At 39.1% G+C, this 25,628-nt stretch overlaps 3 protein-coding genes across 3 annotated transcripts in view; 2 read left to right on the forward strand and 1 right to left on the reverse strand.

Moving 5' to 3' along the window:
• LOC124302884 (synapsin) overlaps nt 1-12,064 on the forward strand; it is a 102,838-nt gene extending 90,774 nt beyond the window's left edge. Inside the window, exon 11 of the mRNA XM_046759453.1 lies at nt 1,920-12,064. Coding sequence (XP_046615409.1) covers nt 1,920-2,098 — 179 coding nt within the window. The 3' untranslated portion in view covers nt 2,099-12,064. The remainder of the gene's footprint in view (nt 1-1,919) is intronic.
• A 1,918-nt stretch (nt 12,065-13,982) lies between these two features.
• Nucleotides 13,983-15,929, forward strand: LOC124303834 (leucine-rich repeats and immunoglobulin-like domains protein 3). The gene has a single exon (XM_046761557.1). It carries the CDS (start codon nt 14,237-14,239, stop codon nt 15,251-15,253), a length of 1,017 nt encoding a protein of 338 aa, XP_046617513.1. The 5' UTR covers nt 13,983-14,236; the 3' UTR covers nt 15,254-15,929.
• LOC124303835 (leucine-rich repeat-containing protein 15-like) lies at nt 15,225-17,240 on the reverse strand. The gene has a single exon (XM_046761558.1). The coding sequence runs from the start codon at nt 17,173-17,175 to the stop codon at nt 16,165-16,167; it is 1,011 nt and encodes a 336-aa protein (XP_046617514.1). The 5' UTR covers nt 17,176-17,240; the 3' UTR covers nt 15,225-16,164.
• Nucleotides 17,241-25,628: the final 8,388 nt, after the last annotated feature.

A 25,628-nucleotide genomic window follows, 5' to 3' on the forward strand; every position in this document is an offset into this window, starting at 1 on the left:
GTAATTTCGAAGACTGATGACACAACTCCTCGAATGTCGCTATTATATTTTTGAAAATGACTTTTCCTAAAATTTAAGCACTGCGGCAGAAGAAATGATTCAGTTATTTTTCAAGTCTTGAACGCATCTCGGTGTACCCGTGAGCCCAAGTATTTCGGTAAAGTGTAAATATCGAGGTCAATTTATTATACCTATGAAAAGAGCTTACAAACGGAGATATACCGCATTTACACCATAAACAGCTCGCATCTCCCACGGTAAACGTCTCGACAGTCGTGAGAGAGGTTCTCCGGACCTTACGTTTACCGCATCGAGACATCATTTCGAGTACCTATTTACGACAAAGATGGGATCATTTGATATTGCGCCTGAAACTTAATTGGTTCGGTGGTTTACGGTGATTTAGGTCAACTCGATGCCCCGCGTACCCTTGTGTATATACCTACATATACGCACACAGTCTCCAGCAACATTAATAATTTCACCTTCCGCGTTATATTATTCATGCCACTGCGTATATGCATAGGTACATGGTATACAGCACGAGTCAAACCGTGGGATTTATCGTATTAGATTGCTTTGCAATTACTTGGTCGTCTAGAGTTTCGGTCCGTGATCATTACGCAAGGAGAACCGACAATTTGTATTCAGGGAAATTTTAGTTCTATAAGTACGCAGTGAGAATTTTTATTTCCCTATAACTTCTTTGCGGTTCGACCGTTTTGCGAATTACCTTGTCATTTCGGTATAATGTGAACGCCTTTGCCGCATCGAACGGAAAACTCTATTCGAAAAAGCGACTCTATATAACCCTGGATATGCGTGATACACACATATATATATACATATATATAAGCGCAAAATTGCGTTATAATTAATCTGGTGTACGGCCAACCGCTAGCTACGACGAAAGGTAATTACATTCGAGGGATCGTATCGGCTCGTCGGTTTTATATAAACGGTGCAATCGCGGCGTGGCGTAGAAACATACTCGTACGTAGCGCCGCTGCAGTATATAAGGTATAATAGACGACATGCGCCTCGGAACTATAAATTTTCCGATATATATCAGACTTATTAAATTATGCCGATCCGGTGATCCGTGTAAAACGGGGAAACCCGTATCTTGTAGCTCCGCCTTTATATTATATTGCCGAGCAAATAGTAAACCAGTTGTAGATACCTTATACTCCTACTTATCCTTATATATCACACGCTATTTACCACCCAAGTGTAGCAGAATGTTAAGCAATTACGGTGCCTATCTCTATATTGTGCAAACGTACTTACGAGTCAAAGCTTTGCCTGGAGGCAAATTTGCCGAGGCTCTATAAGTGCGGCGAGCCGGTCGTCTATTACTGTATCTAATTGTTCGAGCCAGTATGAAGGGCTGCAAAACTGCCCCCGAGGCAAAAGCGCAGGCGTCTCTAGTTATAGTACCAAATGCCAACTAAACCTTAGAACCCGTCATTACTGCAGGTATACGTGAACCCCGCATGTTGGCGCAGATACATTCGCACAGATTGCGCAAATCTGTTATTCCGCGTATAATATATACTATAATCTGATCGCTAACGAGGCATTAACCATGATTTGCCTATACCTACTCCTTCTCCGCTCTCAAGCCGGGTCTATCAATTTCTCCCTGACCGCACAAACGTGCCCAACGCTTACATACGAATTACTGAAATCAAGCTTGACCTGTTTTAACGAGACCGTTTGAAACAGAAGATAATCCTCAATCTCCCCGTTGGCTTACGATATAATTGAAACGTCCGTAAAATAACCAAAGATCCCGCACCTTAGTCGATCCTTAAGCTTCGTCTGTTTATGGCTGTGTACAAGTCGTTTCGATTTTTCAACTCATCTCCCATACGGACTTGAGTGGCAATTACTAACGACGTTCTTTTATCTCGCAGCATCGCAGTCGAGCACCGTGAGTAGCGCTCCATCGGTTGGTCGTCGTCCAGAGGACCCACCTCTATCTCGAGTACCGTTCCACCGTCAGGGTAGTCAAACGCAGGTACAAGGCGAGGATACCGAGGACACGATGAAGAATCTACGGAAAACTTTTGCTGGAATTTTCGGTGATATGTAAGGTATTGTTACAGATATGCGACAACGACAGTGCGCATTCGATCAAGCATCATCAGGCGATAATATTGTAAGAAGCGGAGGAGAAAGAATTGATGGGTTAGGGACGGGGGGGGGGGGGGGGGATGCGATTCGGATGTACTCCCGGATGTCATGCCGTACCAATTATCAGGAAGAAGAGGGAATGAAATGATGATGAGTGGTGAAGTTTTTTTTCTTATTTTTTATTTTCATTTTAATTCTCCGCGTAAATATTGCCGGAATTTTATAATAACGAAACAACGTTTTCGGTGACTTATCCTGGTGTACTGCTTGAAGATACGAGAGATCAAAAATATGAAGTTGAAAAAAAAACCAATACTAATAATAATAATAACGGTAACAATAATATTGCTAATAATAATGATAATAATACAAGTAATGATAATAACATAAATAAAAATAAAGTAAAGAATATCTAAGGCAGAGGAAGATGTTGTGGTAAACGTGCTTGGGGAAATTGACGTAATTTTATCATTTTATGTTTTCGTTTTTCCGGCAAGAGAGAAAATAAAATAAGAAATTGAAAAAAAGTAGGGAAAAAATTTTAATATTGCCAAGGCATTTATATCATTTGCTGTTGCGAGCTTGTTGTAATCGTTATAAGTATAGTTGCGTGAAAAATCATGGCCTATAAATGGGTCATTCCATGTAAATTCAACGACGTTGCGACGGTGACCCTCTTAGATTTTTATGATTTTTTAATATGTTCTTATATATATAGAAAGAAGTCCTCAGCTAAATTTTTAGCTCTCTATCTCTTCCCATTCCGGAGTTGTCGATTTTTGAAGAACTTAACGAAAAAAATTCATGTTTCTGACAACAATTGAAATAACCTAATTCAATACAAAAATTTTTAAGTATTTTTTGTTGCTCTTTCTGAAAAAACATACAAAAATTCAAAAAAAATTTTCTTCATGCTTTTTTGGCCATTTTTAATCGAAAAATTGGATTTTCGTTCAGTGGGACACTTTTGATTTTATTCAAAAAAATTTACCAAATTCTACGTTAAAAAACAAAATTTTTGAGTCATAATAGAAGATGGGGTTTCAATAACTTCTAGTGAAAATAATTTAAAAAGCTACGCTCTGAGAAGGAAATTAAATCAAAATCACCGAAAAAAAATTTGTCTTTAAATTATTTTCACTAGAAGTTATTGAAAGCCCATCTTCTATTATGGCTCAAAACTTTTGTTTTTTAACGTAGAATTTGGTAAAATTTTTTGGATAAAATTCAAAGTGTCCCATTGAACGAAAATCCAATTTTTTGATTAAAAATGGCCAAAACAGCATGAAGAAAATTTTTTTTTCAATTTTTGTCTTTTTTTCAGAAAGAGCAACAAAAAATACTTAAAAATGTTTATATTGAATTAGGTTATTTCAATTGTTGTCAGAATATTAATTTTTTTCGTTAATTTCTCCAAAAATCGACAACTCCGGAATGGGGAGAGATAAAGAGCTAAAAATTTAGCTGAGGACTTCTTTCTACATGTATAAAAACATATTAAAAAATCATAAAAATCTAAGACGGTCACCGTCGAAACGTCGTTGAATTAACATGAAATGACCCAAATACATACATACGCATATTATAGTGCTGTCGGAAATTGTAAATTTGCAAACTACTCCGAAGTGGATCGATATAAAATGAATAGGATGTATGGGACGAGTATGATGGAACGTAAAGCAGAAAAAAACACGCGACCAAAATGGTTACCTGTCGCTCGTCGCGATATTTGGTGGTATTAATAGTGTTGTGATTTTAGTATTTTTTCGGAAATTTTGTCTGAATTCAGTAGATATTTCATTTTGACTGACACTTGATTCTACAATAAATTCTACTAAAACTTATTTATTCACTTGCATCAAGAAAATGACTTATTGGTGACAAAAATTCATACATATATATGCAATATATACATACATACATTATATACCATATTTTGACGACATCGCTGAGTGAATAATCAAATGATCAGTTATTGGTATTTTTCCTTTGCCCTGCTAACTTGCACGCAACCGATTTCTCAAGTCCATTTGACGCAATCTGCTACGTAAATATTTGATATTCTGTTCCGCTGTGGTGACCAGTTTTCGTTGAGGAAGAATACTTTTCCTACCTATCGGAATTTTTATAAATATGTTATTGTATTGCGATGGATTGTACATGATTTACTCGATCATTACGTAGACGTCAGGAGAATGCTTCTTCTTTCATACTCGTCATTCCAATGTGCAGAGTTTCAGAAAAGTAACTACGAACAGGAATTATATAGCCGAGAGATTGCAGTGTAATGTTGATATTGCGATGATATATTGAAAGAAGCGCGAAAGAAATGAGGAAACAAAGGTAGATATACATATTTAAATAAGTAGGAAGGAATTTTGAATGAGGTCGAAATTGATCGAAGTATTATTATTGCGGTATGAAACGTAGTGAAAATTGCGGTTGTTGCGGGTAGTGTTATTGAAAAATAACGGTTTGAAGCAAGTCGAACGGAATATTGATATTATTGATGAAAATAATATCGCTGGCTGCTCTAGAGATGGGAGCCCGTACTTTAAACGCACAAATAGTTTTAAGAATTACTACGGAGTGAGGAAAAAGTTTAAAAATCACTGTCAGCAAAGAATACCCAACGAGAGAGCTAAAAAAAAAGAAGAAAAAAACTTATTAATTAAGGTCTGTTATTAATTACGTAGTAAGCTATAATAATGTAGGTACTAAGATCCAGTCCTGATTACGGCGGAACTAACATCTATAAATTTTAACGAATTTAATAATCGAGACGTTGAGTAAGAAAGGGCGAGGATGAAGGGAGGGCGCAATTAAAATCGTAAAATGATATTAAATTTTTAACACTAGTTTTTATGATATGAAACTGTTTCCATTAGTACTAAAGTCAGAATAACACTTTTCCAACACCTTTTCAAGGGTCGTCGAAAATGCTGCACAGGACGACTCAATTGGCTTTGATACTAACCGGAACATTCATGTCAAAAAAGCTCTGAAGCTTAATTAAGAATTTGTATAACTACGGTAATGGCATGTCGATATAAAGAGTGGAAATCGATTGAGAATGGAAAGGAGTCCTAAAACACACAAAAAATCGACTTCATTTTTAGTGGTAGGAGTTCTCTGTACCGGCTGCAATCTTAGCTGTTGAGAACTTTAACATCTGACTCGGAGAACGGAGGCATGAACAGTGTCAAAGATGAGGAGGAAAATGATTGGCATTTGAGGAGAATCGTCGATTGGGCAAGGTATCTAGAAGGAAAAAGAAACTCGGATGGTTTGCAAATTTACAAAAATCATTGCGTTCGTCAAATTGCCATTTGGAGATATGTAATAAGCTAGTTTAAGGGTTCTGAGATCGGTAGTTGATGGACACGGTTTGTGTAACGACAAGGTATCGATAAGCCTGCCTCTGATCTTGGCTCAAAGAAATCGGTCGTGCTTCAAAATCCGAATGTCACGGTTAACACGCGTTTGAATTATTCATTGCATCCACATATTCAAGATGTCACGTCTAGTCGAGTAACGAGCACAATCAGTGAAACCGTTCACGGGACGAAATTGCGATATTCTGACACGCCATACATACGCAGGTACTTTCGTTGAAAATTTGTTCCTGATGTCAACCGGTCCTTCCGTATACCAAAAGATGTTCATTTGCCAACCTTGACAACATAAATATACAATACGACAAAGTCAATCTCGTCAATTCAATCACGTAATACCGAATCAATTCTAACGAGTTGAGTCAGAGCTGACAATATATGCAACGAAGATACCGGTCGCTGTTCAGCTTATTCCCTGCTCCTGCATGCGAGTGAAGAATATTGGATGTAGCAGAATATCCATTCGGCACACAGCTACGAAGCTCGGAAGCGAGACTTAAGTTGTACGATTTCCCCGCAAACAGTCCATTTTTTAACTTCAATTAATGAATTCGCAAGTAAAGTCGTATGACCGCGTTTTTTAATGAAGATTCGGGTACGAAGCTATTATTTATCGCACACTTTTTTCCCGCCCTTGACAGTAATAGGCGAGTCAACCGAAGTTAAAAGTCAGCCCAGTAAGCAATCCGTTGATCCAAAGAAGTACAAAGTTCACGAGGTGCCTTCGAAGATCAGTTGATAGTCGCTCCGGGCTTAGGCGAAGCTGTGCAACGCTCCGTATTTACGCCGGTATGATTTCTTTGGCCCAAGAAGCTTAAGGCGCAAATTGACAAGCTCGAGGAGTAGTGGCATCGAAAAACGTACAGGGATCGTCGCGATCGTTGAATGAGGAAAGCACATGTCGAACGAAGTGATGAACGATCAAGCGTAGGTACGATTATAATTGTTAAGGAATATCTCAGGGGGTGCCCCCGGGCACTAGGTGGTAAGATAGGAAATAGAAGAGACCGGTTTCTGCAAGTAATAGATGGTTTCATGGGCCAAATTGCTAATACTATAGTTAAAAGAATAAAAATACCATGTAAACGATCGTACTACGATAATATGACCGGACGGAATATTTCGGACCATGGACTTGGACTTGGAGACTGACGTCGACGCTAATTTCAACGTCTGATTCAAGAGGCGATCGTGAACCGCAATCGAAGCGCGGCACTTTGTCGCCGGAGATGATCCTGTTCTGACCGATACAAGGCACCTTGATCCAACCTTGATCAGTGGCGACGTCAGGCGTGACGCCCTTCGAAAGGCAAGTGTAATCGGCTTCGTCATAGCGGGGCAAAAATATTTCACAAACTGAGAAAAGTAGAACAGTTTAGCAATAGCCGAGTGACGAGGCGGCAGCCTGAGATCGTTGACGAATTTAAATAACAGCATCGGTTCAATCCTGCTGCCATTTTTCTCGCCATGGGTGTACGCTGATATCGCATGACGTACGACGTATTTCACTTGCGTGAAGGAAAACGGCTGACGTTGAGCCAGTATCGAGAGGTTTGGATCATGCTCGGTACAAAATTACCGCGCTAAACGCGACGAATCGATATTGACGAAAACAAAATTGTGACACATCTGGTATATGTATGTAGCTTATACGCTTCGTACAGACTTGTTGAATATTTGTTACTTCCAAGCTTTTTTAATTTCATCTTTTCTCGGTTCGATTTTCTTTTTCTCCTTACCGCTTTCTTTCATGTGTCCGTGTGTTGTTGTGAACCACAATTATATTGTTGTTTGGTATAGTTTCTTTTTTCAGTACTGAATAGTATGTCTAATCATAATAATGTATATGCATAATGTGTTCACCCCCAACTAATAATGTGGTGTAGCCCCCAATATAGCAATATCGTTAGTTTCATTACTATGCATATACTTATATATAAGGTGAAATACTGAGAATAAGCACTCGCCGCCTCTATACTTTTTTTTTGTGGCGTTGTTGTGCAATTACTAATTACTTTCATCATTCCGTGATGAGAATTATTCATTTTTCGAAACGGCGTCCCGGCAGCGCCAAGAGGAAAAACACGTCCTTAACTACATGTAACACGTATTCATTTGTCAATAATACCGCGTCATCGAAATAGCCGCAAACTCAATTTTGATCAAAACCAATCGTCAATATATAAGACAGTGGGAAAATTTTAAGAAAAAATCAAAAAAAAGAAAAAAAAAAAAAACAATACTAAAATAAATATACTGACAGGAACTCGGGAATATTTTATGCATGCTCCGTAGCTTATTATCCCATGCATACTTGTACAACGTATCCATATCGTTGTTGTGGATTTTTGCAACATTATGATCTTTTGTCGTTATTTATGCGCTGGCCGGATTTTTCGGTTACTCTGTCATCTCTTCGTGCTCACTGCAATCTCGATTCCCTTTTCCGATCGCAAAGTTAAAAATAAGTGAAATAAGTCCTGGGACATAGAGCTGGCTTGGAGTATACTTGACAAAAAGGAAAAAAGATATTAAAAAGATACGAGAAGTTCGGTGGGACTCTATCGCCACTGATTTTTAATTGGGGGGACGGGGGGTATGGCGAAGATTTTTGCAGCGAGCGCGAGAGACTGACGCCAAGTACGTAAATCCGGGCAGTAGTCCCGTGTAATACTCTCTGTACGTGTCTCTTGTCTAACCACTAAATACTTTAGTAAAAATAATTCGTGAATAAAGAATTGAAGAGAGAAAAAAAACTTGAAAAAAAAAATGTAAGAGAAAAAAAAAAAAAATAGTAATCGTAGGCGCATAGGCGCGGATCGTGCCGAATACCGTACGTTCGTTCCTTGATTTCAACGCGTGCTAGCCACATATAATATCCACATACCGATAACTCATGAAAAAAAAAAAAAAAGAAAGAAAACTGCTAAAATCAGTATGATAATATACGTTACACGTATAATGTTATCAACGATATGTATCAATGTTATAATTATTACATCCCATATTCTGCATAACTGAAATCTTATATATAATGTTATAATATATAGGAAATTGTCGCAGAGTAAAATAGCGCCGAAGAGATATTTGCAAACGCTCGAATAAATAGAAAATAAATAAACGCAGTTTCGAAAGCGCGTATGCGATGTAAATTCTAATATATCCGTTACATAACTACATAGATGTAATTGTACATGATCTATAGATCCAATGAAGAGTATAGCTGATCGTACAGTTTGCCGAAGACAAGAAGTAACTCAACGAAAGGGAAGATGTAAAAAAAAAAAAAAAAATTAAGGATAAAATGCGAAGGTTTTAATCTTATGAGTTATCACAAAACAATTGATTCCAAAATTATCATACGCTAAACGCTCTAGCCACTGTAATAACATACCTATAATACAGACTCCACAGTTCTTTTTGGGCGAATGTCGTAGCTAGTAAGTGTGCATTACAATTTAAGTATTGCGTAAGCAGTATAAAGTATATGTCCACACCTAAAAATATTATTACATAATTGTATAACACGTTTATTGTAATCTCCTAATTAACGATAATAATATGTCATAAATAGTCACGGAAAAGTGAGGCAAGAATTGAGAATTACGGGAAAAGAACAACGGGATGAGCATCGAAAATCGAACGAGGAATGCATGTTTGATTTCTCCGGGCATTTCCCGGGAGATCAAAGATCGGCCGACGTCGAGCGTCGCGGGGCGTCCCGGGATCGCGACACCAGCCATCCCATCAAGGGACGCACCCCGCGACGCGGGACGCCCGAGAAGTTGAAGCGTATAAAAGTCGTCGTAATTTAGGTTTATGACAATATAGCGTGTTTATTAATGATCGAGTTAAGTCAGACGTTGTGACGCTATTCGGCTAACTAAAATAACACATAAAACGCAAATATATGAGCAAGATATATGTGTACATGTATTATATATACGAGAGAAGAACACGGGCATGATAATAATTCGATCTGACCGGATATAACGATCGTGGACGATTCTTGATGCGTAAAACATCCTGAACATCGTGCGTAACTCCAGCGTATCAAGGCTTCGTCCAACGATCGGCAAAACGGCCTATTTCTACGTGTGTAATCGGTGATGCAAAGGGTGACGACAAACCGGTATATCAGGCCCCAAACAGAGGCCCGGTACCTGCACCCCGCCGATCGGCGTCGCCTCTACATGCCCAAAATGTTACCATTTCAGTATATATGATGATAAGCGTTGAGCCAACTATTTGGTAAGTGTCAGATAATTATGAACTAGGTGTTTGAAGTTAAAAAAAAATATATATATATATATATATAATTTAAAGCTACCAGTAGGTATACATGTATAAGTTCCGCGTACGTAAAAATTAAGGGTTAGGGGATTAGGCGTATATGATACATAGGGTTGAAGCTATAGCGAGGTAAGGGAGGAATAAGGAGAATTAACGATTAGGGAATAATTAGCCGATTCGTAAATGAATGATGAAAAAGAAAAAAACTAAAATCAATGAATTATAATAATATGGATATAGTAATAATTAACTAATAGTAGCAATTGAGGTGACAACGAACCCACGACGCGGGTTCGAGAGGTAACCTGGAGCCCGGGTCGCGGTCGTGCTTAGGTTAGTCTGCACAAACAATGCGATTGTTTATCTCTATTATATAAAGGAATTAATAAATGAATATAAGAATGGATGAATATATACATATAATATATGAATAAATCTATATATGTATGTATCCATACATTGATATAAATGTAAGTATAACCACACACAAAAATCAAGATAAGAAAAAAAAAATTAAAAATAACAAAAAAAAAAAAAAAAAAACAACCAACAGCAAAGAAAGATTAAATCATACATAAAATGCGAGTTCTATCTGTCATCGTTATTATTAAGGATTATCGGAGTTTGGAAAGACTCTAAAATTAGAACTGTAAGAGAAATACGTATAATACATATACATATATATATATATTATTACTATTGTATAACACAAACACACCAATTATAGCAGGAGAAGCGAAAACCGAACGAGGTCGATTTTATAATATCTAGAAACAAAGAAGTTTAAAAGCTGCACAACACCTGCTTCCAGACAGAATTTCTCCTCAGGTGCGCGGTTTCGCGGCAACAACGTAACTTCGCCTCATTTCCGCAGTTCGATCGGAGCTCCCGAACGGCGATTTGAACGGGGTTCCCACTGGCCCGGGAACAGGGACGTCTGCATTCCCTGTTCCGGAAACGTTCCGGCAGCCGCCGACGAGCGTTTGGCCGACTTAGAGCGCTCAGAACCCTCGCGAGATCGTCCCGATCGCTGCGGGGATGAATTTTCGTCTCCGGAAAGTATCGGCCCAAGAAATCGGCGCTGCCGTTCCTCGAGGATGGCGCAATGTGCTCGAGTCGTTGCGAATGTTACCGGTAATCAGGATCCGCAGAGTTTTTCACCGCCGTTGCCGCGGTCGGAAACGCGCCCGAGTTTCAGGCGGTCCGCGGCGATGGCGGCCGGACCGCGTTGCGGAATTCAGCTGGGAACGCGACGTTGAAGCGCCGCATGCGGTGCACTTCGGCCTGCAGTCAGAGCCGCGGGATTAACGGCGTCGTTTTTTGGGTCCGAGCTGTTCTGGTAACGAAAGGCTGACGCGCGCTTGAACAGGAGGCGATCTTACCTAAACCTCGATTGTAATTGATTAAAGTGTCGAAGACTATTAGGGACAGCGATTAATTCGAGCTATGTCATGTTTGGTAATCGGTTGTTGATTATATTATATATACGATCGCCATAATTGATTACAAAACATTTCAAATGTTTCCTAGTCATTGTGGTAGTTATTATATATGTATAAGACTCTGTATACCCCGTAGGTGTGACAAGTTTAATCGATGCATACATGTACGTATATAGGTATATAATAAATAATGTTGTTGACAATGTATATGCACATATATGCGTAACATTACACACCCACACCCACACACACACACACACACACACACACATATATATATATAGGTAGCCGGAAGGTTTTACGATATTTAATGATAAATATGATAATTATTATTATGCATTACTTCGGTAATTTTACTATAATATATTATTATTATTAATTATGTATTATATATATATATATAATATATAGTATATAATGTAGCAATTCTCTCTGTACCCTTAAAATACTCTGATCTATTTGTTGCGAGTGGACGCAAGTGCAACAAATGTGTCGTGCGTGAAGATTTAAAAGAAAAAGAAAACAAGTTGACAAAAAAAATTGATAAAACTCATTAAAATAACTAAAAAAAAAAAATATTAATAAACGATAAAATGAAGAAACTTGAACAACGCAAAGACGTTACCTGGGATTACCTGTCAAAAACTACTGGAACAATGATGAAAAAAATCCTTGAACCCTCGTTAGAGATAGGGCACGGTGTACCCAGAGTGCCCACTAGAAAATCTGTTAAATTATGGTTAACTTATTGTATTGCATTAAATTAATCTGTAATAATAAATATACGAGTAAGTATAACGCGTCTCAATTCTACTCCTTCTGCGCAGTGAATTTCTACCTATGATTATGCATTAGTCATTACTGTAAACAAATTTTCTGAAGGATTAAAATGGCATCGGAATACGAATTCATAGAGTTTTCTTGCAAGTTCCGCAAGCATCGAAAAAATGGATCGAGGATGTTGGATGAATAAACATTTTAACTGTTAGAAAGTAAGGCGAAAGCAATACGTACATTTTTCTCTCATCAACTCGATAATTTCATCTTTTCCAGCATCCTCTAAAACGTTTCGAATAATTGTTGTGGGTAAGGGGTAAATGAATATTTTTCCATAAATCTGGCTGTAATAAATTTATTGCACTTTCCCATTGAGCAGTTACGGAGTGAACCGTTTCTGCATTGAGTACACAAGTTTCTCGAGGCTGCGTGGGGAAATTTCGTTTCAGAAGAACGACTTGTCCATTTCCGTGTTGAGGGAACAGTTACGATACATCCCTGCACGACCCAGGTGATTGCTGAAACCGTTATTCCTTGGGAAATACGAGGTTGGCACACTGTGAACCGTTGGCGAATACCACCCATAATCCATCGATGTGCTCCTGTAGCAGGGGTGAGGAAGGGTGCAGTCGTCTTGGCGGTAGCCTTGGAATACTCCTGGAAACATATAATTTAATTGGACGTAAGTTTCTGGAATGAATCAGAGAGGTAAAGTTGTATCATGAGCCATTCGAGACAGCCTCTTTTTCAACTTTGGCTCACGTTTCCCACGTATCGGAGGCTAAAACGGTGATGTTTCGAACCCACGGAAGAGGAGATACGACTGTTGGGACGCGAGGTGCGGACCCAACTTGTAAAGTTTCGAGCGTACGACACGCGCGTGACGTGCCGGATCCTAGCTTTCCGAGTTAGGAATGCTGTTAGGGCAACTGATAGTAAATACGACCTATTAATAACCACTTGATTCTCCGACAAGCGCGTTAGGCGGCTCTTAGTTTCTCTAGTTAGTCCATAGCGAGTAGCGGGCGAACATGTCAACGTTTAAGAGCCATGTAATAGTTACTTAACTCCTAACTGAATTCGAATTAAAATACGACTGCATCATGTACTCTGAGTAGATTATTTGACAGGGATATTTATTACAGAGTAGAAAATTATTGACGAAAACACTTCTTTCAGCTGGGATATCGTTTGAGCAACGTGATAACCTGTGTCACCATCTATCAATTTCTTCAACACTGATTCAAATACATTTTCTTCGCTCGTCTCTCCTGCAAATATTTAAGTATATGACCGGTCCAGGGGAAAAACCACTTTAGATTATTTTTTATCGCGAACGAGCTAGAATATACGATTGTTTTAGCATCAGAGAGTACTTACAGGAAATACCACTATTGAATGGGAAAACCAGTACGAGTCCAAGATAAATCTACCAGAATTATTGCTTTCACACGTAGTTGAAAAAAACGAGAAAATAAGTATTAATTTGCAATTCTCATGAAATCACTTCGAGTTGCTAAGGTGGTTCTTCCCTCGACCCTTCATATGTTAATAGAAATTCTTCGGCGCTGTTGCATCAGGGATTTCTCGAAACCGCTGCAAAATCTGACGTGGGATGAAATTTATTTACTTATAAATTTTTCTCATTTGAATAATCGATAGCTTAATGATTTCTTCAAGTATTATTCGAAATAATTTTTTTTGCACATCACAACATTTCTGGTAAACAAGTCTATCGGATATCTATTTAACCTGTGCTTCTGTCGGGTTGATACGTTGAATATTGGCGGACTAAGAAAACATCGCTTTAGCTCTGGCATTGAGATCATTCCTTAAAGACAAAAAAAAATATCTTCCAGAATTGTAGGGTCGTTTTTTTGTATTCACATATTTTGGTCAGCTTTCTCCGCACGGTGGTTGTGAGGTTTACATTACACTTGCTAGTCTGAAACTTGGAGGTTATCCAATTCAAGTAAACAAGAAAAATTAATGACCTGTACTGTAAGCGTTAAGATTGATATATCTGTATAATGTACTGTCAATAAGTGACGCCGTGGCAAGGAAAGTGATATCAAAAGCAATATAAGAATGAAACGAGCGGGGAAAAATCAGAGTTGCGTACCGCTGTCTACTTGTTACGGTCAATTCGAGCTTAATAACAGACATATCCTAATTCCAGTCCACTAAAATATGCGCGGAATGTTGATTCTATTTTTCGTTCCGCTGATCGTCCTCGTGAAAACCGACATTCGACCGGAGGTTGCAATGCGAATGACCTCCCAGAGTAGCCCGGAGCATCGTAAATATGTGAACAACTCCAGTCTTGTAAGAGTGACTTCGGAACAGGATATCGTGATAAATGGCGCAGGCATCAGATACATTGAGCCTGGGGCTTTCAACGGTTGCGAGACGACCCAGACCCTCATGATGGCAGACAACAAATTGACTACCCTGGCAGCAGACATGTTTCATGGTCTGAGGGACCTCAAGATGGTGAATTTTTTCAATAATACAATTATGGACGTTGCTAATGGAGCCTTTGATACTCTGCCAAATTTGTTAGAGTTGGAATTAAGCTATAATCGCTTGAGTGGACTTGAAGATGGCGTCAGAAGCGGACTGAAAAATCTGCGAGTATTGAAATTAAACGAAAATCCTTTTATCCTAACGAGAGATGGATTCACAGGATTGTCGAAACTGAAACTGCTCGAATTATCTGGGGCGAATATCTCGGCGATTTCTCTGGGCAGTTTCGACGGCCTGGATCAACTTCAGCGGTTGGATCTTTCCAATAATAAGTTGACCGCTATTTCGAAAGCGTACTTTGAAACATTGGGACAATTAAAGGAACTCGATCTTTCAATGAATACCATTTCTACTATTCGCAAACATACCTTCAGGGGACTAACGAAGTTGACGGACTTGTGGCTAAATGACAATCAAATTCGGGTTCTCGGCTCTGACAACATTTTCAAATGGTTCACAAACCTGAACCAGTTATACCTGAATGGTAATCCACTACTGATGTTCAACGTCGCAGTTTTTAGCAAGATGCAAAGTGTCAATATTGAGCCTGGATTTAAATGCGATCTATCCCAAGAAATTCAGAAGAATTTCGCCAATGCAACATCTCACTGGTTTATTTGTAATAAATCTGATGGTTTTTTTTCACCTTATCACTGCTCCGCAATGTTCTCCGTTCTTTAATTGGAATAAGAATATCACACAAATTATGCAAATGTCATTTATTTGTATCGAGACTGTAATGCTACAGACAAAGAATTAATTATTGAGTTAATAGGTAAAGTCATATATCGTACTAAGCCCGATATTTCATCAAATTTTTCAGCTGCAACAGCTGTAAAAGGCTGTGATAAACACAAAATACGTCATTGTTTTTCGACGTGTTTATAAGTACGATGTATTTTTCTCGTGTCAATTTTGTATCTTACCATATTTATTGCTAATTGTAAGAAAAATATAAGTTATCATACATGTCTCATTTTACAATATCGTGAGTATGTTTGAATTAACCTCAAGCTGCAGAGATAAAAAAGTAAAAATAAAGGACGCTCGTATATGAAATGATAGTAATATTGGATACATTGAGTTCCTGTATGATTATATGTGTATCACCATAGTCGTTGATAATATTTTATAAATGAAGTGAATCGTAATAATATATGAACTTGTTATCTGGATGCATGCCACATTTGTCATTACCTGATAAACACAACGCTTCACACAGGCGTCCACTATGTTAATATTGTTAGGTCGAAGACATGGTACATTTACGCTCAAACATCTATCAATATTCTAATTCTGTGCAAGCGCAGCCACGTCAGTGAGCTAATTAAATAAAGCTAATATTCCGAACCTATAATATGAGATAGAAAAATTTATTCAGTCGATTTTTCAAATGCTCAATAGAATTATCGGATGAGTTCTAATCTTCAAATCTATCCAAAGAAATAAGACGCTAATCACATACTTCACATTGATCATGTGGACAAACGAGAAAAAAAGACATCCTTAAATATACGTATTGTACGTTTGTTGTACGTTTCTAAGAAGAAGAATGGATGAGAAGATACTTGTAGATCGAGGTGACTCAGTGTCTAATCATTAATTTTCTCGCAGTCGTATGGTTCCTGATAATCACAATTGCTGCATTTGAATCTTCCCTGAAATGTGTTGAATTTCCTGACGATTGAACCGCTTACTCGGAACCCAGGTTCAATGGTAACGTTTTTCATTCGCTCAAAAGTGGTAAGTTCGACACTGCGAAAATCGTTGCCGTTGAGGAAAAGGGACGAAAGGTTTTCCAAACCATCAAACGCACCCGCCTGCAGCGTCGTCAGATGGTTTCCATTGAGCCATAGTGACTCGAGATTTCTGAGGTGTCTGAAGACTCCATCGGGGATTGTAGTGATGCGATTTCTGCCCAAATCGAGTTCGTTCACTTCACCGAGGTTGCGAAATACCTCGGCAGTTATGCTAGATAGCAAATTTCGAGATAGATAAAGTAGATCCAGGTTTGGCAGACCGTTGAGGGTTCCAACGGGGATTTTGGTTATTCCATTTGCGTCAAGTGCCAAAGTCTCGAGGTGCCTCAGTCCTTTGAACATGTTCTTTTTCAGCACGATGCTATTGTTGGTCAGATAAAGCTCGTGCAGGTGCGATAGGCCCTTCCACGTGTGGTGATGAAAAGTCGTCAGACTGTTGTAGTCGAGTAGCAAAGTCTCCAAGCTAATCAGCTTGGAAAAACTGCCGTCTTCTATTTCACTTATGGTATTATTGCACAGGTCCAAATAAGTCAGTTGGTCCATGAATTGACAAAAGTTTATAGAAATTTTTGATATCTTGTTTTCCTTGAGGTAGAGAGAGGAGGCATTTCTAACATCTGCAAAAGCGTTATTCGATATTTCCGTGATACCAAGATTCTCCAAATGCAACTCAATATCGTCTATCGTTTGAACGGCCCTCACATCCACGAAAGAGACGCTATGGAGCTTGGTACCCTCCATGCATACGTCAAGGTTATTGTAAATCTGGCATTCCGTACTATCCGTAAAAGCACTGACGAGTAATGCCAACCACAAAATGCCGAGTATTACCAGCGGTGACATGGCGCCGCAAACGCTCAGGATGCACTGAACTCACATGCTTCTACTGTTCCCACACAAGGGAGGCGTGGAGGCAGCTAAACAGACGTCCTCTCCCACACATGGTATGTCTAAGAGATACGCCCGAAGCCTTCACATGAATATAATGGGCATAATGCGTGTGTCGTAACTCGAAGGTTGTCTTCACGCTGGGTCGCGCGACGAAATGAGCTATTTCAAGCCTTCGGCATCACAAGTGGGAAAGTTAAGATTTCATTGCACCTTCCATCGACTGTAGGCAGTTGAGCAGATAAAACATCACCATAGCCTGCTCCAGATTTGAACTTCAAAGTATTGCTTATCATTAAACTTTCTTTCGGCATATACCATACAGCGCTTACTGTGACAAGATCTAATCCGAACCGTGGCCCACTTTTGGTGGCACTAAAATTTTGATCGGCTCGAAACCTTTTATATCAATTATATAACAAATCTGTGGACCATAGCTTATTGTAATTTATCATTTTATCGATCTCTGGAATGTTCTCTTCTGGCCCGAGAAACCGAATTGAAATTACTACAGTGAAAACTGACTCCCCATAGTAAACATATGTATACTCTCGTCTATAAATAAGTTATCTGAAGCTTTGAGAACTAGTGACTAACAGGGGGCTAATGCTGATTATTGTTGGTTACAAAAATGCGAGTAGAAGATAAGAAGGTCGTCTCACAGGAGTGCATTGATCGTCACGGTTTAGCGTCAGCTAAACACAGTCAGCAAGCAGTATCCATTGTCTTGCTACATTGAGCAAAGTATGTAACAGCATGACGATATGGTACAATGAACGGGTAGTCCAAAGTGTAATCAGTCTTCATCAATCAGATGGGTAAAATTTCAGTTATAATAGTTCGTCATGATATGACTTAGAACCAGAATTAGTTTTTAATCGTGACAATAAAATCGTGCAAATAATCATGCGACAATTTTTTTACTGGCAGTGATCTTTGCATTGACCACGTGATTGAGTATGACGATACTGATTTCAACTTATACTGCCGGAGACATAAATCACGGTTCTACACACACACACACACGTACGCACGCAAAGGAGAAGAAAAAAAACGTTCATGAAAGAGCAAGTGTCGAACACTTTTCTCTCTTTACGACTTTATGCAGTTTGCAGTAAACACTAAGATGGTAGAAGTCACGGTGAAATGATTTACACGCTACCTACATCTGAGTTGACGTATACTTGTACGAACTCTGCGTTTGATTCGTCTGGCACTAGCGTGACTACAAGGAGAAAACTAGGGTCACAGAACTTAGGAGTAAAAGTTGTTGGCTTACTGGGGTACATGAACCTCATCGGTAAATTGCAAGTCCGGTAAATTTCACTGGTAGAAGGTCCTGGTGGTTTTGACGGTTCTTCAATGGAGGTCTGCGCCCTACCTTCGCTGCAAGGACACGGGAGTTCGGGCATTTCTCAATGAGCTCAAGATCAAGATGAAGGTGGACGTAACTGCCACGGAAATGTTTTATGTTGGTAAAACCAGACACTCGGTAATGTCACCGATACAATTAAATCTAGTAGGTTAAATTCGGATGAGTAAAAGTTGTAACGATGAATGTTGCTTCGCGAGAACTGTGCTCACGGACATTTGAGCGCTGACTCGTAGCCGTGGAAACAAAACTGTTGTGGATATTGATTTCCACACCCACCAGATATTATTTCTTGACATCAGGAAAACCGTGTGACAAGTATCCGTAGCATATGCAGCGATTTGACTTGAACTTGAGAGTGACACCAAGTTTGTTTCTCGGGAAACACTTGTGTGTGCAAGAATTTCATCACTCGATGCCAAATATCTTTGAATTGTACACATCGTTTACAGTATGCTTCAGGCGTCGACTGAAGAATATAAATACGGAAACCCCTGGGTAAATTTTTGTGACCAGTTTTTCGGCGGGCAAGTGGGCCCAGGTGGGCCTGAGAACTTTGGAGGGATCTGCTCTATCGACTCTACCTAACGGGCTCGCACCGACATTCGTAGCAACCATAGTTTTTCTCTTGACCTCATTGATCGAAAATCAGCTAGCCGAATTCCTCAGTCTGGAAACAACCGCGCAGTAGATCGGACGGATGAAAATCGCGGTCCGCAAATTTCGAGTGCTGGGCTCTCTACCTCCTGGATCCTGCGCTCCGGATTCGTTTCCTGCGGCAACTCGAGTTCCAGGAGTAGCGTTCGGTAGTTTCTGTGCTCCAGGTCCGCTGCCTGGTGAAACTCGACTTCCAGAACAAGCGCGCAGTAGTTTCCACGCTCCCGGTCCGCTACCTGGTGAAACTCGAGTTCCAGGACAAGCGCTCCGTAGTTCTGGCTATCCAGGACCTTGACCTGGTGACGTTTGACCTTTGGGACTAATTTTCCGTTCTGGTCATCCAGGTCCTCCACCTGGTGGATTTTGACATCCAGAAAAAGTGCTCCGTAGTTCTGGCTGTGCAGGTTCTTGACCTGGTGACTTATGACCAAGCGCTGCGTAGTTTCTGCGCTCCAGGTCCGCTTCCGGGTGAAACTCGACTTCCAGGACAAGGGCTCTGGAGTTCTGTCTGTCCAGGTCCTTGACCAGATGACTTTTGACCTTCCGGACTGATTTTCAACTTTACAAGTTCGATTATTGGAAACTTCTTGTACTATCGAACCAATATGCTTCAAAATCGAACGACCAAGATCAAAAAATTGCAATTGGTGAGTGGTTGGCATTGTATACATAGGAATAAATGACAATAACGTCGTTCGATTACAGCTAAAATTGCTGTGCGTAGTATTTCAAATCCATCAGCACTTGGCTGATTGTTCTGTGGTATTTTTTGACGAAATTTATTGTCATAAAATCAGAATACGTTATACTTACATGCATGTGTGAACGTGATTTGTAGCATTATATTGACAAAATTTCACGGGCAGATTCGGTTTGTGTCGCATGCACAAAGACAGTGTTCATTCTGTATACTGTGAAGCAAATACCAGGATTTTTGTGGACTCATCGTGCCCCAGTCTCCCCTACAACTATGTCATCTGGTAAAACACTGACAACGAGTAAGCGAGCGCACGAGTACAAAAACCAGTTACACTAGGCATCCGACTTGGAGCGAAATTCAGCGAGCGAGTATTTTAAAACTAATTATTTTCAATTCGCGCACCATTCTATTATCGATGTACCAAAATAACTCAAAAAACCGTGTTATCATATTATTTGTCTAGCTCAAACGTAAAAAGTAACAAATTTTACCAAGAAAATTCTCAAGAAAAATGAATGTGATTTAACGTTTTTTTCTGAGATTTTTAGTTCATCAATGATAAAAATATATGTCAATTGAAAGTAATTTTAGTTTTTACATTCCAGACAAAAATTACGCACTCCATCTTTCGTGCCAATTCGAGATTCCAGCGGCGAGGCGCTTCAATGGCCAGCTAATAACTTCGCCATTTTGCGACTATTGATGATAAGTAAAATTTTCTTGTACTGTCGAAATGTGAATTAAAATACACTCGAAATTTTAAAAAGCTTCGTTAGTTATCTCCCATTAAAAAAAAATAACCGACAATCAACGTTTCGCTTAGAAATTATCGTATTTGATTGATTTTAAAAAAAAAAAAACTTATGTGCACTTTTCCCGATCTTTCATACAGCAGCATTTAAAGTACCCGGTTTTCACTTTGAACCGGCATGAAAAATATTTTTTCTCCATTATCTGACTTTATTATTGACCTTTTTTCGGCGTTACTTAAATATTTAGCTATATAATTATTGATTGCTTTCAGTTTTTAACCATTTGTATACGATAAAAGTACAGAATGAATAACAAATAATGAATTATTTTTATGTAAACCAATAAGAAAAAGCTATGTTCCTATTTGTACACGGTGAGTATAACATTTTTATAATATTTAATGGTAATTGTAATCATATTTTATCTAAAATTTTTTGAACTTGTCGTGTTTATAATAGATTATTTCTATAATTTTTTATAATTTTCTCATAATCTTCTTGGTGAAATGTGTCGATAAATAAATTACATTGATCCTTACAGACTATGTTTGATGAGTTCTAATACTAAAAATATTGATTAGTCTTCGAGGTATAACCCGAAGTCGTTAGCGGTGATCGTTGGAGGTGGTTGGCGGTGGTTGGAGGTGGTCGGAGGTGGACCAGGAGGAGGACGAGAATTTGTGCATGGTGAGTAGAACATTTTCATAATATTTAATGGCAATTGTAATTATAATTGACCTGAATTTTTTAAATTTGTCATGTTTACAATGAATTATTTCAATTCATTTTTCGCGCTAGCCCAATTTCAGTAGCTATCAGTGCGCTAATAAAATTTCTATGATTTTTTACAATTATCTCATAATCTTCTTGGTAAAATGTGTCAATAAAAATATTATATTAATCCTTACACAATATTTTTGATGTGTTCTAATACTGAAAATATTCATTAGTATTCAAGGTATAACCCGAGGTCGTTAGCGGTGGTCGTTGGAGGTGGTTGGCGGTGGTTGGAGGTGGTCGAAGGTGGTCAAGGAGGAGGACGAGGATTTGTGCATGGTGTGTAAAACATTTTCATAATATTTAATGGCAATTGTGATTATGGTGGGGTCGGATCGGGTCGGGTAGGGCAGGGGGTAGGGGCAGGGGTAGGAGTAGGAGTAGGACTACCCTACCCCCTACCCTACCCCACCCCCACCCCCACTTCCTCCCCCTCCTCCTCTCCTCCCCCTTTCCTCTCCACTCTAACTCTTACTCCTACTTCTATTTCTACTCCCACACTTACTCCAACTCCTACACCTACTCCTACTTCAACTACTATTACTCCCACTCTTAATTCTACTGCTGCACCTTCTCCAACTCCTACACCTACTCGTGCTTAAAATCCTATTACTCCCACTCCTACTTCTACTCCTACACCTACTCCTCTTTCTACTTCTACTCGTTCTGCTACTCCTACTTTTACTCCTACTCCTACTCCTCGAGCAAGAGTAGCGTTCAGAAAATCTTAGTTGTGACCGACCTAAAGTCTCGCGCTAATTCGTCAAATTCGAGCATTCAGTTATTCTGTTGGCTGCAAGAGACTCACTATCTTCTACGTTTCCATCTTTTATGTGCTTTACTAAATCTCATCATTTCGAGAATAGACATTTTTATGCAATTCCATTTTCCATAATTAAATTGAGTTCGGCCCTGATTCAACCGAATCACGTAATTTTAAGTGATAATAATAATAGCTACATTAGCGTTTTTAATAAATAATCGTTGCAATCATTTTTAACATACATCAAAATCAGAAAATAGACACTTTCAAGCTTTCGATAATAAGATATCATTCTGAATCTACAAAGGCTAAGTGATCGACGTTCAACATCGTTCGATTGATCAACTCTTCCAAACTTGAGGTGAGGCCCTGGTCCAGAATTCTACCGACGCAGACCGACACGATCCGACGGCTCTCAATCTCGTCGACCGATTCACCTAGAGCTAAGTCAATCCGAGTGTTAATCTTCGAAATTGGACGAATTCTTGTTTCACCTTTATAATCAAAATTTACTTCAGTAATATTCATTCTAAAGCAAGTCTAGAATTGGTGGCTAGCTTCACTACCCCCAATTAAATCATACTTATTGTATTCCAGGAATTTACCAACGAGACTTAACAATAGGATATATAATTGATTTAAGATAATCTAAAAAGAGAGATACAATACAATAATCACGACCAGCTAGTTGACCATCGTTCAGAGTGGATGTTCCTGGTACCAAACAATATTATCCTCTAGAATAGAATGACACACGATTTGTATAAACTTGAACACTTTATAAATTTTTACTTTCGGCTCTTATATCATTATCACCATTGATTGTTACCAGACATTTCGATCACCAAATCGAAACAGAATATACTTCATCTTTTACCAGTTAAATCAATAAAGAACATTTATTTTGAACGACCTTTTTCCCATTTTTATTATTATAAAATTGCTTCAACAATTTAAACAAACCTCACAGACCTGTACAGGACTATAGCAACACAATCCTACAAATTACCGGCTTATCGAAAGGTAGGTCGTTTCTTAGTTTAAATAATTATCCATTGTCGTCGCGTGGGAGCTTGATTATTCAATTAATCATTAACTACCACCGCTCAGTACACCCTCACCCCCACGTAACACAGGTTTTCGTTTTTTGGCTGTAACTTCTGATGCGTCGATCGCAGCGTATTGGGCGCAGTCCCAATCGATTTCTCTCGCAAAATTACGTCGAAATAGTGCATGAAAGAATTCATTCCAGCACTTTTCAAAATCGCGAAAATTTTCGCCAAAAATGCAAAGGGGTTAGCCTTACTTTTTCTTCATTTTTGGAGCCGAAAATTTTTGGTCTCAGATTCGATCTAAATGACCCTTTTCTGACTAATCGGACCCCTAGGAACTCAGAAAACGCAGCAAAAAGAGCGTGGGATCAACAGGAGAGAAAATACGAAGGAAAAAGCACCTGCTGAAAAATGTCGAAATCACAGGTTTTCGTTTTTTGGCTGTAACTTATGATGCGTTGATCGCAGCGTATTGGGACTGCGCCCAATCGATTTCTCTTGCAAAATTACGTCGGAATAGTGCATGAAAGAATTCATTCCAGCACTTTTCAAAATCGCGAAAATTTTTGCCAAAAATGCAAAGGGGTTAGCCTTACTTTTTCTTCATTTTTGGAGCCGAAAATTTTTGGTCTCAGATTCGATCTCAATGACCCTTTCCTGACTAATCGGACCCCTAGGAACTCAGAAAACCTAGCAAAAAGAGCGTGGGATCAACAGGAGAGAAAATATAAAGGAAGAAGCACCTGCTGAAAAATGTCGAAATCACAGGTTTTCGTTTTTTGGCTGTAACTTATGATGCGTTGATCGCAGCGTATTGGGACTGCGCCCAATCGATTTCTCTTGCAAAATTACGTCGGAATAGTGCATGAAAGAATTCATTCCAGCACTTTTCAAAATCGCGAAAATTTTTGCCAAAAATGCAAAGGGGTTAGCCTTACTTTTTCTTCATTTTTGGAGCCGAAAATTTTTGGTCTCAGATTCGATCTCAATGACCCTTTCCTGACTAATCGGACCCCTAGGAACTCAGAAAACCTAGCAAAAAGAGCGTGGGATCAACAGGAGAGAAAATATAAAGGAAGAAGCACCTGCTGAAAAATGTCGAAATCACAGGTTTTCGTTTTTTGGCTGTAACTTATGATGCGTTGATCGCAGCGTATTGGGACTGCGCCCAATCGATTTCTCTTGCAAAATTACGTCGGAATAGTGCATGAAAGAATTCATTCCAGCACTTTTCAAAATCGCGAAAATTTTCGCCAAAAATGCAAAGGGGTTAGCCTTACTTTTTCTTCGTTTTTGGAGCCGAAAATTTTTGGTCTCAGATTCGATCTAAATGACCCTTTCCTGACTAATCGGACCCCTAGGAACTCAGAAAACGCAGCAAAAAGAGCGTGGGATCAACAGGAGAGAAAATACGAAGGAAAAAGCACCTGCTGAAAAATGTCGAAATCACAGGTTTTCGTTTTTTGGCTGTAACTTATGATGCGTTGATCGCAGCGTATTGGGACTGCGCCCAATCGATTTCTCTCGCAAAATTACGTCGGAATAGTGCATGAAAGAATTCATTCCAGCACTTTTCAAAATCGCGAAAATTTTCGCCAAAAATGCAAAGGGGTTAGCCTTACTTTTTCTTCATTTTTGGAGCCGAAAATTTTTGGTCTCAGATTCGATCTAAATGACCCTTTCCTGACTAATCGGACCCCTAGGAACTCAGAAAACGCAGCAAAAAGAGCGTGGGATCAACAGGAGAGAAAATACGAAGGAAAAAGCACCTGCTGAAAAATGTCGAAATCACAGGTTTTCGTTTTTTGGCTGTAACTTATGATGCGTTGATCGCAGCGTATTGGGACTGCGCCCAATCGATTTCTCTCGCAAAATTACGTCGGAATAGTGCATGAAAGAATTCATTCCAGCACTTTTCAAAATCGCGAAAATTTTCGCCAAAAATGCAAAGGGGTTAGCCTTACTTATTCTTCATTTTTGGAGCCGAAAATTTTTGGTCTCAGATTCGATCTAAATGACCCTTTCCTGACTAATCGGACCCCTATGAACTCAGAAAACGCAGCAAAAAGAGCGTGGGATCAACAGCAGAGAAATTACAAAGGAAATCTTCCAATTCTGGGCTGTAACTTTTGGCCTGCTGCTTTTCACGGTTTGAGGCTATACGCAATTGACATCTTTCGCAAGATCACATCGACGTAGGGTATCAACAAACCAATTCTATCATCTCTCAAAATCGGCAAATTTCAGCCTAAAAAATTTCAACGGCGCAAATTTTCATTTTTTTTTCGCGCTTCCCGAGCCAAAAACTCTCTGTCTCGTCATTTTTCCGAACGAT

This window comes from Neodiprion virginianus, chromosome 4 (genome assembly GCF_021901495.1).
Source record: "Neodiprion virginianus isolate iyNeoVirg1 chromosome 4, iyNeoVirg1.1, whole genome shotgun sequence".
Lineage (NCBI taxonomy): Eukaryota > Metazoa > Arthropoda > Insecta > Hymenoptera > Diprionidae > Neodiprion > Neodiprion virginianus.